Genomic DNA, 15,915 nt, shown 5'->3' with positions numbered 1-15,915 from the left:
GGCTGCCAGCCCAGACGGCATCCCCAGCCGCGTCCTCGGAGCATGCGCAGATCAGCTGGCTGGTTTGTTTATGGACATTTTCAATCAATTCTTATCCCAGTCTGTTGTTCCCACATGCTTCAAGAGGGCCACCATTGTTCCTGTTCCCAAGAAAGCTAAGGTAACTGAGCTAAACGACTACCGCCCCGTAGCACTCACTTCCGTCATCATGAAGTGCTTTGAGAGACTAGTCAAGGACCATAAAACCACCACCCTACCTGACACCCTAGACCCACTCCAATTTGCTTACCGCCCCAATAGTTTCACAGACGACGCAATCACACTGCACACTGCCCTAACCCATCTGGACAAGAGGAATACCTATGTTCATCGACTACAGCTCAGCATTTAACACCATAGTACCCTCCAAATTCGTCATTAAGCCCTGGGTCTCGACCCCGCCCTGTGCAACTGGGTCCTGGACTTCCTGACGGGTCACCCCCAGGTGGTGAGTGTAGGTAACAACATCTCCAACCCGCTGATCCTCAACACTGGGGCCCCACAAGGGTGCGTTCTCAGCCCTATCCTATACTCCCTGTTCACCCATGACTGCGTGGCCATGCACGCCTCCAACACAATCATCAAGTTTGCAGACGACACTACAGTGGTATTCTTGATTATTAACAACAACAAGACGGCCTACAGGGAGGTGGTGAGGGCCCTCGGAGTGTGGTGTCAGGAAAATAACCTCACACTCAATGTCAACAAAACAAAGGAGATGATCGTGGACTTCAGGAAAAAGCAGAGGGACCAGCCCCATATCCACATTAACGGGACAGTAGTGGAGAAGGTGGAAAGTTTTAAGTTCTTTGGCGTACTCATCACGGACAAACTGAAATGGTCCACCCACACAGACAGCGGGGTGAAAAAGGCGCATCAGCGCCTCTTCAACCTCAGGAGGCTGAAGAAATTCGGCTTGTCACCAAAAACACTCAAACTTTTACAGATGCACAATCGAGAGCATCCTGTCGGGCTGTATCACCAGATGCACAATCGAGAGCAGCTCCGCCCACAACCGTAAGGCTCTCCAGAGGGTGTGAGGTCTGCACAATGCATCATCGGGGGCAAACTACCTGCCCTCCAGGACACCTACACCACCCGATGTCACAGGAAGGCCAAAAAGATCATCAAGGACAACATCCACCCGAGCCACTGCCTGTTCACCCCGCTATCATCCAGAAGGCGGGGTCAGTACAGGTGCATCAAAGCGGGGACCGAGAGACTGAAAAACAGCTTCTATCTCAAGGCTATCAGACTGTTAAACAGCCATCACTAACGTTGAGTGGCTGCTGCCAACATATTGACTCATCTTTAGCCACTTTAATAATGACATTGATGTAATAAATGTATCACTAGCCACTTTAAACAATGCCACTTTATATACCCTACATTACTCATCTCATATGTATATACTGTACTCTATACCATCTACTGCATCTTGCCTATGCCGTTCGGCCATCGCTCATTCATATATTTTTATGTACATTTTCTTATTCATTCCTTTACACTTGTGTATAAGGTAGTTGTTGTGAAATTGTTAGGTTAGATTACTTGTTAGATATTACTGCATAGTCGAAACTATAAGCACAGGCATTTCACTACACTCGCATTAACATCTGCTAACCATGTGTATGTTACAAAAATGTGTTTTATTTGATAGGTAGGCCTTGAAATACAGTGGGGCAAAAAAGTATTTAGTCAGCCACCAATTGTGCATGTTCTCCCACTTAAAAAGATGAGAGGCCTGTAATTTTCATCATAGGTACACTTCAACTATGACAGACAAAATAAGAAAAGAAAATTCCAGAAAATCACATTGTAGGGTTTTTAATGAATCTATTTGCAAATTATGGTGGAAAATAAGTATTTGGTCACCTACAAACAAGCAAGATTTCTGGCTCTCACCTCTTCTTTAAGAGGCTCCTCTGTCCTCTACTCGTTACCTGTATTAATGGCACCTGTTTGAACTTGTTATCAGTATAAAAGACACCTGTCCACAACCTCAAACAGTCACACTCCAAACTCCACTATGGCCAAGACCAAAGAGCTGTCAAAGGACACCAGAAACAAAATTGTAGACCTGCACCAGGCTGGGAAGACTGAATCTGCAATAGGTAAGCAGCTTGGTTTGAAGAAATCAACTGTGGGAGCAATTATTAGACCACTGATAATCTCCCTCGATCTGGGGCTCCACGCAAGATCTCACCCCGTGGGGTCAAAATGATCACAAGAACGGTGAGCAAAAATCCCAGAACCACACACCTAGTGAATGACATGCAGAGAGCTGGGACCAAAGTAACAAAGCCTACCATCAGTAACACACTACGTCTCCAGGGACTCAAATCCTGCAGTGCCAGACGTGTCCCCCTGCTTAAGCCAGTACATGTCCAGGCCCGTCTGAAGTTTGCTAGAGAGCATTTGGATGATCCAGAAGAAGATTGGGAGAATGTCATATGGTCAGATGAAACCAAAATAGAACTTTGGAGTTACATTGTGTTGTTTAAGTGTTCCCTTTATTTTTTTGAGCAGTGTACTTAATTGTAATATAATAAACACACTTAAACACTTGCCTTTGGTAATTAATATGGTAAAATCCGGAAAGTATCATTTTGAAAACAAAACATGTATTATTTCAGTGAAATACGGAACTGTTCCGTATTTTATCGAACGGGTGGCAACCCTAAGTCTAAATTTTGCTGTTACATTGCACAACCTTCAATGTTATGTCGTAATTCTGGCAAATTCTGCCAAATTAATTACGGTCTTTGTTAGGAAGAAATGGTCTTCACACAGTTCACAACGAGCCAGGCGGCCCAAACTGCTGCATATACCCTGACTCTGCTTGCACTGAACGCAAGAGAAGTGACACAATTTCCCTAGTTAATATTGCCTGCTTACATGAATGACTTAACTTCATATGCAGGTTTTAAAAAAATATATACTTGTGTATTGATTTTAAGGCATTGATGTTTATGGTTAGGTACATTGGTGCAACGATGTCGCTTTTTTCGCAAATGCGCTTTTGTTAAATCATCACCCGTTTGGCGAAGTTGAAGTGGGCTGTGATTCGATGATAAATTAACAGGCACTGCATTGATTATATGCAATGCGGAACAAGCTAGTTAACCTAGTAATATCATCAACCATGTGTCGTTAACTAGTGATTATGTGAAGATTGTTTTTTATAAGATAAGTTTAATGGTAGCTAGCAACTTACCTTGGCTCCTTGCAGCCACAAGGTCCTTTTGATGCTGCACTCGCATAACAGGTGATCAGCCTGCCACACAGTCTCCTCGTGGATTTCAATGTAATCGCCATCCAAAGAGGCCGTTTACCGATTGTTATGAAAACTTGAAATCGTCCCTAATTAATCGGCTATGCCGATTTTAATAGGTCGACCTCTAGTGTGAACACTATTTGCCTCATGCAGCACAACACATCTCCTTCCCATAGAGTTGATCAGGCTGTTGATTGTGGCCTGTGGAATGTTGTCCCACTCCTCTTCAATGGCTGTGCGAAGTTCCTAGATATTGGCGGGAACTGGAACATGCTGCTGTACACGTCGATCCAGAGCATCCCAAACATGCTCAATGGTTGACATGTCTAGTGAGTATGCAGACCATGGAAGAACTGGGACTTTTTCAGCTTCCAGGAATTGTGTACAGATCCATGCGACATGGGGCCATGCGTTATCATGCTTAAACATGAGGTGATGGTGGTGGATAAATGGAATGATATCTCTGTGTATTCAAATTGCCATTGATAAAATGCAATTGTGTTCATTGTACGTAGCTTATGCCTGCCCATACCATAACCCCGCCATCATCTGCCCGGTACAGTTGAAACCGGGATTAATCTGTGAAGAGAACACTTCTCCAGTGTGACAGTGGCCATTTGAAGGTGAGCATTTGCCCACTGAAGTTGGTTATGACACAGATCTGCAGTCAGGTCAAAACCCTGGTGAGGAAGATAAGCATGCTGATTAGCTTCCCTGAGACCCGTTTCTGACAGTTTGTGCAGAAATTCTTCAGTTGTGCAAACCCACAGTTGTAGTTAACTAGTGATTATGTGAAGATTGATTGTTTTTTTTATAAGATAAGTTTAATGGTAGCTAGCAACTTACCTTGGCTCCTTGCAGCCACAAGGTCCTTTTGATGCTGCACTCGCGTAACAGATGGTCAGCCTGTGGCTGGTTTCAGTCGATCCCGCAGGGGAAGATGCTGGATGTGGAGATCCTGGGCTGGTGTAATTATACGTGGTCTGTGGTTTTGAGGACGGTTGGCGGTACTGCTAATTTCCCTAAAACAACATTGGCGGTATGGTAGAGAAATTAACATGCAACAACTCTGGTGGACATTCCTGCAGTCAGTTGTGGCATTGTGCTGTGTGACCTTTTATTGTCCCCAGCAGAAGGTGCACCTGTGTCATGATCATGATGTTTAATCAGCTTCTTGATATGCCACACCTGTCAGGTGGATGGATTATCTTGGCAATGGAAAAATACTCACTAACAGGGATGTAAACAAATGTGTGCACAACATTGGAGAGAAATTAGCTTTTTGTGCATATGAAACATTTGATCTTTAATTTCAGCTCATGAAACATGGGACCAACACTTTACATGTTGCATTTATATTTTTGTTCAGCATAAATAAAGCTCTGGAGTTCAGACTTTGTGTCATAGCAGTTTATCATTGACCTGTGATCTATGACCTCTATCCCTTTAGTAAAGGGGGCAAATGGGCAGCTGTGCTGTGTCATATTCTGAGCCCCCTGCCCCAGGTCCTCTGCCCCCCTGTCTCTCCATAGCAGCCAGTGACCTGTAAGTATGTATGGAGTTTAGGTTTTGACCCAGAAGATACTTACTCACATGCATGCACCTGGTTTGCACTGTTTGGATGCACTAACCTGCTGGAGAGGCACATCCTGAAGGCAGTCCTCCTGATTTGTCTGTGGCACGGCGCTGGGACACCCAGCAAAGTTACTTATTAACAAGGATGCTGTCAGTCAGGTGTCTAACAGTGGAGAAGAGACGTGTAAAGACGGTCAGTGATGTAGGCCTAGTATGTGGAATGGTGCTATGGTAGCTAACCTTTGTTGAGTGAGGCTGAAATTTTGCTCTTTAGTCCGTCAACTAATGAGCCAATAAAGATGAAATACTGACTAGCTGCTGTGTGTTTGTATTCGTCTCCACGTCGTTGGTTGGTGGGATGGAATGATGTGTTGGTGATTTAAGGCTAGCAGTCCTTTCGAAGGCATGCTGTTTTTCTCCAATACTTGTTTGACATGAATGGTATTACCCGCCTGAAATTAACATGTCCTCTACTCAAGCATGGTCTGTGCACTCTGTCATCACCCTAGGAGTGATTTAGTTTTTCCTAACCTTCGAATGTGCCTGCTGAAGGAGTAAACGAAAAGACCGGTGTCTTGATATCATTCCTCATGGCAAAATACCCGGCCAATAGAATGACTTTGCAAACGTTACCAACTAATTCTCACCTTGATAGTATAACGATCATGTTCTCATTTGTACTTAGATGAGCCTAGTGTACGTACAGTGCATTCGGAAAGTTTTCAGACCCCTTCACTTTTTCCACATTTTGTTATGTTACAGCCTTATTCTAAAATGGATTAAATAAAACATTTTCCTCAATCTTCACACAATACCCCATAATGACACAGTGAAAACAGGTTTTTAGAAAATTGTGCTAATTTATAAATAAAAAAGAGGTATTCAGACCCTTTGCCATGAGACTCAAAATTGAGCTCAGGTGCATCCTGTTTCCATTGATCGTCCTTGAGATGTTTCTACAACTTGATTGGAGTCCACCTGTGGTAAATTCAATTGATTGGATATGATTTGGAAAGGCACACACCTGTGTATATAAGCACAGTTGACAGGACATGTCAGAGCAAAAACCAAGCCATGAGGTTGAAGGAATTATCCATAGAGCTCTGAGCCAGGATTATGTAGTGGCACAGATCTGGGGAAGGGCACCAAAACATTTCTGCAGCATTGAAGGACCCCAAGAACACAGTGGCCTCCATCATTCTTAAATGGAAGAAATTTGGAGCCACCAAGACTCTTCCTAGATCTGTCCCTCTGGCCAAACTGAGCAATCAGAGGAGAAGGGCCTTGATCAGGGAGGTGACCAAGAACCTGATGGTTACTCTGACAGAGCTCCAGAGTTCCTCTGTGGAGATGGGAGAACCTTCCAGAAGAACAACCATTTCTGCACCAACCAGGCCTTTATGGTAAATTGGCCAGATGGAAGCCACTCCTCAGTAAAAGGACATGACAGCCTACTTAAAAAATATATATATATTTAACCTTTATCTAGGCAAGTCAGTTAAAAACAAATTCTTATTGTCAATGACTGCCTTCCCCAGCCAAACCCAGACGAACCAGGGTCTGTAGTGGCGCCTCTAGCACTGAGATGCAGTGCCTTAGACCACTGCGCCACATGGGAGCCCACTTGGAGTTTGCCTACTTTGAACCATGGTGGTGACAGCATCATACTGTGGGGATGTTTTCAGGTGGCAGGGACTGGGAGACTAGTCAGGATTGAGGGAAAGATGAATGGACCAAAGTACAGAGAGATCCTTGATGAAAACATGCTCCAGATTGCTCAGGACCTCAGACTGTGGCAAAGGTTCACCTTCCAACAGGACAAGGACTTTATCCACACAGCCAAGACAACGCAGGAGTGGCTTTGGGAAAAGTCTCAATGTCCTTGAGTGGCCCGGTCTTGAACCCGATTGAACATCTCTTTAGAGACCTGAAAATAGCTGTGCAGCGATGCTCCCCATCCAACCTGACAGAGCTTGGGAGGATCTGCAGAGAAGAATGGGAGAAGCTCCACAAATACAGGTGTGCCAAGCTTGTAGCGTCATACCCAAGAAGACTCGAGGCTGTAATCAAAGCCAAAAGTGCTTCAACAAAGTACTGAGTAAAGGGTCTGAACACTTACGTAAATGTTATATTTCCGTTTTTTAAATTTTTATAAATGTTCAAAAATGCCAAACAGTTTTTGCTTTTTCATTATGGGATATTGTGTGTAGACTGATGAGGAGAAAAAAATATTCAATCCATTTGAATAAGGCTAACGTAACAATGTGGAATAAGTCAAGGGGTCTGAATACTTTCCGAATGCACTGCATCTTCCCTTGTCCTCAGTCCTACATCATCGTCTCCCTTTTTCTCTCCCTGCTCATCTTTTTCTAATGCACATTCTCTTCTCTCTTTCAATGCCTTCCTCCCTGTCCTCTCCTCTCGTCGCCCCTGTTCCTCTCACAGAGAAGCTGATTGAGGGATTGAAGTCCCCTGAGACATCTCTGCTGCTCCCTGACCTTTTACCCCTGGCTGACCCCTTCAGCAGCTCTGCAGAGGGCAACAGCAATGGTAACAGGCTCTTCTGCCTGTCTGCATGCCTTCCTCTCCCCTTCCTCTATCCTCTCCACACATGAGAGATGTTTCAGGTTGTTTATGAACTGAAGTCCGTCTCATCTACCTTTATTCTCTGGAGCTGGGAGCGCTTTGGTTTCCTCTCTCTTCTCATTAATTTCCTTATATGACCGTGTCTCCTCCTCTTTCATCAGCAGTGAAGGCTGAGATGTGTGTGGACTCTCTCATCCCGGGCCTGGATACAGTCTCAGCCAGCCTGCCAGGTTAGTGCCCTGTACTGTACCTTACTGTTCTTACCACACATTTGTGTCAGCCTTAAATAATATAGGCAATGTTATTACATTATCACTTGGCTTGCATTAATTAATATGACGTGTGCTCTGTGTGGTGCCACAAGGTAATGAGTTATTGGATAACACTAAGATTGAATGTTTTTTTTTCTGGCACCAACATCATACAGGGATATGATTCTTAGTTCAGGAGCTCTGTTGCTGTTTCCTTTGTTAACTATTGCTTGGTGTTGAAAGGACCAGGTAATTTATCAGTAACCTGCGCAAACATACCCTGCCAAGGATAGCTGACAGGTTTCCCTGCACCAAATTAATATTCCCTGTCGCCATTTCTTCAATGCTGTCCACTAAACTGTCTGGAACGGTTGTGACAGTGAGTGTCTAGGTTTATTGCAATGATCCGTTGCCATGATGTACTCTTGAGGGCGAACAGGAAAACATTTGCAGTGCACTTTTAATTAGAATTGCTGATTCTGCTCCAGATAAACTTGAGCACAGTGTGAATATTTGTTTCATGACTGACATTCCCAAGTGAAAGTAGGCTGGATCTGGGGGCAAGGCCGCTACTGCTGCCCCTGAGTTTGGCCTCTCAACATCACGCAGTAGGCAGTTTTTCCCTCCTCTCCCACCTTTTGGTAGTAGTGTCAATCTGCTCCTCTAGAGGGCACCAATGGTCCTGTCATTGGTCCAACTCCTACATACAGCAAAGTACCACTACTAGTTTGGGGTTTGTTCAGGGGATATCTACTTTGAGGATGGACATACAGTACCAGTCAAAAGTTTGGAAGCACCTACTCATTCCAGGGTCTGTCTTGATTTAATTTTTGTACTATTTTCTACATTGTAGAATAATAGTGAAGGAATCAAATCTATGAAATAACACATATGGAATCATGTAGTAACAAAAAAAAGTGTTAAACATATCAAAATATATTTTATATTTGAGATTGTTCAAAGTAGCCACCCTTTACCGTGATAACAGCTTTGCGCATTCTCTCAACCAACTTCATGAGGTAGTCACCTGGAATGCATTTCAATTAACAGGTGTGCCTTGTAAAAAGTTCATATGTGGACTATCATTCCTTCTTAATGTGTTTGAGCCAATCAGTTGTGTTGTGACAAGGTAGGGGTAATATACAGAAGATAGCTGTATTTGGTAAAAGATCAAATCCATATTATGGCAAGAACAGCTCAAATAAGCAAAGAGGAATGACAGTCCATTATTTTAAGACATGGTCAGTCAATCTGGAAAATGTCAAGAACTTTTCAAGTTAATTCAAGTGCAGTCGCAAAAACCATCAAGCACTATGAATAAACTGGCGCTCATGAGGACCGCCACAGGAATGGAAGACACAGAGTTACCTCTACTGCAGAGGATAAGTTCATTAGTTTTAACAGAACCTCCGATAGCACCCAAATAAATGCTTCAGAGTTTAAGTAACAGACACATCTCAACATTAAAGGACACCAATAATAAGAAGAGACTTGCTTAGACCAAGAGACACTCGCAATGGACATTAGATTGGTGGAAATCTGTCCTTTGGTTTGGTGAGTGCAAATTTGAGATTTTAGGTTCCGACCGCCATGTCTTTGTGAAACGCAGAGTAGATGAATGGATGATCTCTGCATGAGCGGTTCCCACCGTGAAGCATGGAGGAGGTATGATGGTGCGGGGGTGCTTTTCTGGTGGCACTCAGTGATTTTATTTAGAATTCAAGGCACACTTAACCAGCATGGCTACCACAGAATTCTGCAGCGATACGCCATCCCAACTGGTTTGCGCTTAGTGGGACTATCATTTGTTTTTCAACAGGACAATGACCCAACACACCTCCAGGCTATGTAAGGGCTATTTGACCAAGAAGGAGATTGATGGAGTGCTGCATCAGATGACCTGGCCTACACAATCACCCAACCCCAACCCAATTGAGATGGTTTGGGATGAGTTGGACCGCAGAGTGAAGGAAATGCAGCCAACAAGTGCTCAGCATATGTGGGAACTCCTTCAAGATGGTTGGAAAAGCATTCGAGGTGAAGCTGGTTAAGAGTGTGCAAAGCTGTCAAGGCAATTTCGTAGTTTTGATGTCTTCACTATTATTCTACAATGTAGACAATAGTGTAAATAAAGAAAAACCCTTGAATGAGTAGGTGTGTTCAAACTTTTGACTGGTACTGTATTTCTGAGAGTATGAAGCTCATTTTGGTCTAAACTATTTTCTTTGCTTAGGCTAATGGGCTTTCATTTTTGTTCCTTCTTCCTCCCTCCATCTTAACCCCTGGCCTCCGCTCCCTCAGACTCTCTGGCTGGAGAGGACTCTCTGCTGGGCTGCTCTCTGCTGTCTCACACCTCCACCCCTGGGGATCAAACTATCTGTGCACCACCCTCCTCCTGCTCCTCTGCCCCTCCTGGCTCTGCTTCCTGTCTGGACAAGCTAGCTCCAGTCTCATTTGGCACTGCCCAGACATCTGCTGGTAAGACCTCTCTCCAGCTGTCATATATTGTATACCTGTGGTGAAACTCCTCACAGCAAGTCTGACCTCTGATCACAGTACCACAGACCTGCAATATCGCTCAGCTCTAACACCCAGTCAGACTACTAATATATACATGTTCAAAGCCAAGCAACCTTTGAATGGATGATGTTAAACTACCCAGTTAACTATCATATTACTCATATCAACATGAACTATATCATTTCAACTGGGGAATGAGATATTGAGACAGACATGTTGGCAGCCTGTATCAAAGGGCCCTTTTCTTTGTAGCACTATACAGCTGCTACAACATTGTGGGACCTTCTGCAGACCCTTGACTCATTTACAAAAGCCACATCAGATGCATGGCTTAGTACTAATGCTATGACTGCTCTGGCTGCGTCTGTCTCTGTACTCCCTGCACTCTCCCCTCCTCCCTCGCTCTCTTCTGGGCTGCGCTAACCTCCCCCTCCATCACCCCTTCGCCTCCTCTCCTCCACCTGCAGAATCTGCTTACCTCATGTTGGGCTTCCAGCCGCCCGAGGCTGGGGAGAAGGGCACTGAGGACGAGTTTGACCCCATCCCTGTGCTCATCTCCAAACACTCCAACAACCAAGGTATGTAAGGCAGGCCAGCAGTGTGTAGATAGGGTTGGATCTATGTGTCTCATTGATCCACACAGAGGATCAAAGTACTGTTCTGTATGAGCTGCCTTCCTCAACCCACATAACTGCCAGGGGACCACGAATGAGCACAGCCATTACTGAGAAACCCTAGCTAACACCTTAGTTCATCACTTACACCTGCTGAGAGCAACCATGGCTGGATGTGCTGTAACATTAACTAGCCCTCCCCATCCTAGCATGATGTCACATCAGTGTGTTTCTCATTTGACTTTTCACTGGTTGAACTTTGCCAATAAGAATTGGCAGTTCCTATCAATGGCAGGCACCATTATGCAGTTGTTTTATACAGTCTCAGAACAGAAGCACCAAAGGCAGAGCATTAAGCCATCTTAAGAGTAGTGTCTTCTAGAGGTTAGGACGACATACAAGATGTCCTCCTCCCAGCACTCTTTCCCTGAAATGCTGCGGCTGCATATAGATAATCTTGGCTTACTTTCTCTCTTTTCTTCTCTTTCTACCCGTCTTCCTCATTCACTCCTTTATGCTCCTGTCATCCCACCCTCTCTCCTGTCCTATTTTATTTCACCAACCCTCAATTCTTTGCTAAACTGTCCTTTCTCCTATTCTCTCTCAAATACTCTCTAAATATGACTCTCTCCCGCTGGTTCCCCTTTCTCCCACCTCTCTCTTCCTTGCTCCGTCCATGTCCTCCTCTCTCTCTGTCCCTCTTTCTTTCTGGCACGTTTCAGGTGGTCACTCGCGCAGCAACAGTGGCACTTCAGAGTCCAGCATCCCCAACTTGGCCCGCTCCCTTCTGCTGGTGGATCAGCTCATCGACCTCTAGGGGGTGGGAGAGAGAGGTCGAAGGGGCAGCTTGCAGTCGTAACATGATGGGGAGAGGGGGCAGCAGAGGCACTTATGTAGCACCTTGCAAGGTGAAATGGAGGAGTTTTAGTGTGGACTAGAGAATACTTTCTCTGGTGTGCCTCCGTGCCCCCACCTCCATCTCTTGCTTTCTTGATACGCTGGTTTCAAACCATTCATCCTGGCCGTTGGCATTCCCATGTTGGTAACAATATGGCATTAACTCCCCGTCCTGACACTGTCTGCTTCTGTCTTGGCTGCACTGTGGTCTTTATCACGCTGTCATCCATCTGTCAACATTCCTCTTTGTCCTGCCTTGCGGTTTCAACCCCACGCTATTCACATACTGCCTGGCTTGCCCATAACCCCATTGGCTTTGCTGTTTTACAATGTTTGATCAGGGTTTATGCAAACGTATGTGTCCCAGGTCTGACCATGTAACACAGCAGTATAGTACTTCTATCTCTCCTAGCTATCTGTATGCACTCTTCCTGTAGCAGCTATGACCATGTCTAGTCATTAGAGCAAAGCAGGCCTTTAGGAAAGCAGACGCTGACTGAACTATCACGAGCTGCTTGCATGGGCCATACAGATGAGACCAATGAGCTGTCAGTCCTTAGGCTCCTGCTGTGTTTTTAACTTTTCTCAAACTGCTGTGGTTCACCGGTGCCCCCTGGGAATGTTTGGCTGTCTGTTGCAAATGGTCGAAGATGTCTGTCATTGAGGTCAAAAGCTCTTCTGCAACATGCCCTGTTATGGTGGACATCTACAGGCTGTGTCTAGCTACCCCAAAACTGCCTCTGACTGGTCTTCTACAACAACATCTCCTTGACTGCACAACCATGTTTATCTTGGCTGTGCTTTATGGAAGAGATTATTATTATTATTATTTTTTAAATGTATCTGAACATTCCCTGGGATTATTGTTCCCGTGTTGTGCATTTCCTGTAGTTTAAGGTCATATTGAGCTGGTGCATTTTGCCTCTTACTATACATCTAAGTATAATAATTATCTGGAAAGGTTGACTCATTCGTGGTATTATTCTAAATGTGTGTAATTCATTTGAATGCCCTCGTCTTCTTGGTCATACTGTACATTAAGACGGGTGCTCAAGACATTTCTCTCTTGGGCAGAATGCATGCTAACCAGTTATTGATCATGTGTATTCCAATAAGAGCTTTATCGTGGCTATTCTGTTTGATTTGGGTTTCTGTCCTCGGCCCATTGGCAAGGCTAACAGATCTACTTTTCCCAGAATGTGAGAGAGAAATGAGTCCCATATTGAGCATGGATACAGCTGAACAGTGCAATGGTTGTGTATCTCATTGGTTGTTTAGTGAGGGTCAGCTGATCTTTACCAGTGAGCCAGCAGAGTGAGAAGTAGGGTCAGCTGATCTTTACCAGTGAGCCAGCAGAGTGAGAAGTAGGGTCAGCTGATCTTTACCAGTGAGCCAGCAGAGTGAGAAGTAGGGTCAGCTGATCTTTACCAGTGAGCCAGCAGAGTGAGAAGTAGTGTCAGCTGATCTTTACCAGTGAGCCAGCAGAGTGAGTAGTAGGGTCAGCTGATCTTTACCAGTGAGCCAGCAGAGTGAGTAGTAGGGTCAGCTGATCTTTACCAGTGAGCCAGCAGAGTGAGTAGGGTCAGCTGAGCTTGGGTTTTGTCTGCTTGTGTTGTGCAGGTGTTGTTCTACAACCAATCACAGTTTCTCTTTTTGTTCCATGTGTCTCTGTTGCACATTTCATCCTCATCATTAATCTCCCTTCTTTCCAATCTACTCATCCATACTACACAAAAACACATATACACCTTGATGTTGCTTGTGTATAGTGTAATGATCTGGACAAATATCCATAACCAACTCGTATGTATATAGAACCACTATTTCCTCATTCTCCCATTGTAAAGAAGTAGTTAGAGTATAATGAACAAGAATAGAAACGCAACATGCAACAATTTCAACGATTTCCAGTTCATATAAGGAAATCTGTAAATGTTAATAAATCCATTAGGCCCTACTCTATGGACTTCACATGACTGGGTAGGGGTGCACCCACTGGGGAGCCAGGCCAAGCCAATCAGAATGAGTTTTCCCCCACAAAAGGGCTTTATTCCAGACAGAAATACTCTGCAGGTATAGAGCTTCTTGATATGCCTCACCTGTCAGGTGGATGAATTGTCTTGAAAAAGGTTTACGAACAGGGATGTAAACAAATTTGTGTACAAAAGTTTAAAGTAATACGCTTTTTGTGCACATTGAAAATGTGGGGATATATTATTTCAGCCAACACTTTACATGTTGCGTTTTATATTTTTTATCAGTATACATTTTAAAGTGCTTCATATTTAAAGACCTATCATAATATGAATAAATGTGACAGTGCTATAGAATGAATGAATGTATGAAGTGAGTATCAATATGAAATATATACAATTCATAAGTACATATTATAGGTAAATGAAAAAAAGTTTATTTCTGTGTATTCTTTATGGGGCTATATTTAAGAGTGCAAAGATATTGTGTCCCTCCTATTTGTCCAAAGTATTTTTGTCTATCCTTGGTCTTGTGGGAGACTATTTCAGCATAGGGAAGCCACTAGCCCCATGGTTGTAGCGATCTTAATTTGGTGGTGTTCTGAGAACAGCTCTGTGCTTATGACTTGCCTTGTTGGGGTATTATCTTAAACCTTCATCCTTGGTTTTTCCTGGTTTTGATTTTCTTCCTCTGAGCTGTAGTTTAGGGAGTCCCCTCCCTCTGAAAACAGGGCTTATGACGGAAGAGTTTTCCTGATATCTCTGTCCTTTCCTCCTCCTCTACTGTTAACCCCTAAATGCATCAAACAAGCTAAGCTGTATCGCCTACCTACTTACACGTTACAATGCAGTCTCATTTGTTGGAAACAGAACCAAAATGTGTCTTACTCTTGACACATTATCCTCCCAGCCAGCTTAATCAGGTGATATAATTTACTACATTGTACCCACACTTGATTTACCTGAGGAATATTCAAATTAGATGATACAATGTTTCAGAAACTAAACTGAAATGCAACCCATCTAAGAACTCAAGTCCACAAAATGCATTTATTCAATTTCAAAAAGTATTGTTTCCATACTTGGAAAATAGACAAGGCAAAAATATACATTTCCATTTGAGGTGTTACTGCTAGTATCGCATTACTTTAAGTTGAAGTTAATTTTTTCGTTTTTTTTAAACTTTGAAGTAAAAATGTGTTTTTACCCCTCTCCAAACCATATATTGTTCAGTAAGTAGAAATTGGGCTGTGGCTTTTGAAGAGTGTCTGGAGAATCAGTAAAACTACTCTTATTTTGTTTTTCTCCAATCTACTTGTTGTACAGTCTTTTGCAGGTTTAGGTGTGGCTAACCTATGCAATTCTACAGTAGTGCTCATATTATCCTTAGACACCACAGTGCTGTATTCAGTAGAGGTCTAGCCTTGCCAGTAGAATTTGACTTGTGTTGCTGTGAAACTGATGTCCCTAGTGTGTTTGCTGGGGCAAATATATGAACACTGTTGTACTGCGCAAACAGCAGTTGTCCATATGTGAAAGCACAGAGCTATTATCTAGCGTATACCTTATATTTTTATGAAATGAGAAAAATATTAAAAAAGAAAGGGACATTAAATAAACATCTGAATGGAACTCTAGTCTCCTTGGTGTATTTTTCAATTCATCAGTAGGAAATTAAGTTCAATATATGGTGGTGTTATGAGATAATTGAAAGAGCAAGTATCGGTGGATAACACATCATACATTACATTTACATTTAAGTCATTTAGCAGACGCTCTTATCCAGAGCGACTTACAAATTGGTGCGTTCACCTTAAGACATCCAGTGGAACAGCCACTTTACAATAGTGCATCTAAATCTTTTAAGGGGGGTGAGAAGGATTACTTTATCCTATCCTAGGTATTCCTGAAAGAGGTGGGGTTTCAGGTGTCTCCGGAAGGTGGTGATTGACTCCGCTGTCCTGGCGTCGTGAGGGAGTTTGTTCCACCATTGGGGGGCCAGAGCAGCGAACAGTTTTGACTGGGCTGCGCGGGAACTGTACTTCCTCAGTGGTAGGGAGGCGAGCACATCAGTACATCAGTCTTTTGCGTAGTCACACCCACATAATTCACTTCCCTAAAAATGTCAAGGCTCACACTTCAGACAGAAAACACAATCTGCTGTCAGTTTGCCCAGTTTATGA

At 43.7% G+C, this 15,915-nt stretch overlaps 1 protein-coding gene across 10 annotated transcripts in view; it reads left to right on the top strand.

Annotated features, from left to right (window-relative positions):
- The window catches only part of LOC115140032 (AP2-associated protein kinase 1-like), a 52,871-nt gene that overhangs the window by 32,808 nt on the left and 4,148 nt on the right, over positions 1–15,915 (top strand). For 2 of the 10 annotated variants that reach the window (XM_029678041.2, XM_029678039.2), the window contains 4 exons: positions 7,337–7,441; positions 7,639–7,707; positions 10,030–10,206; positions 10,716–10,826. In XM_029678041.2, coding sequence (XP_029533901.1) covers positions 7,337–7,441; positions 7,639–7,707; positions 10,030–10,206; positions 10,716–10,826 — 462 coding nt within the window. Of the gene's footprint in view, positions 1–7,336; positions 7,442–7,638; positions 7,708–10,029; positions 10,207–10,715; positions 10,827–11,584; positions 15,365–15,915 lie in introns of those variants that run through there. The other 8 variants (XM_029678049.2, XM_029678040.2, XM_029678045.2 and 5 more) reach the window with 8 other exon arrangements.

Source organism: Oncorhynchus nerka, linkage group LG13 (assembly GCF_034236695.1).
Source record: "Oncorhynchus nerka isolate Pitt River linkage group LG13, Oner_Uvic_2.0, whole genome shotgun sequence".
NCBI lineage: Eukaryota > Metazoa > Chordata > Actinopteri > Salmoniformes > Salmonidae > Oncorhynchus > Oncorhynchus nerka.
The sequence above is the reverse complement of the archived record's forward strand: the minus strand, read 5'-3'. Positions and strand labels throughout refer to the sequence as shown.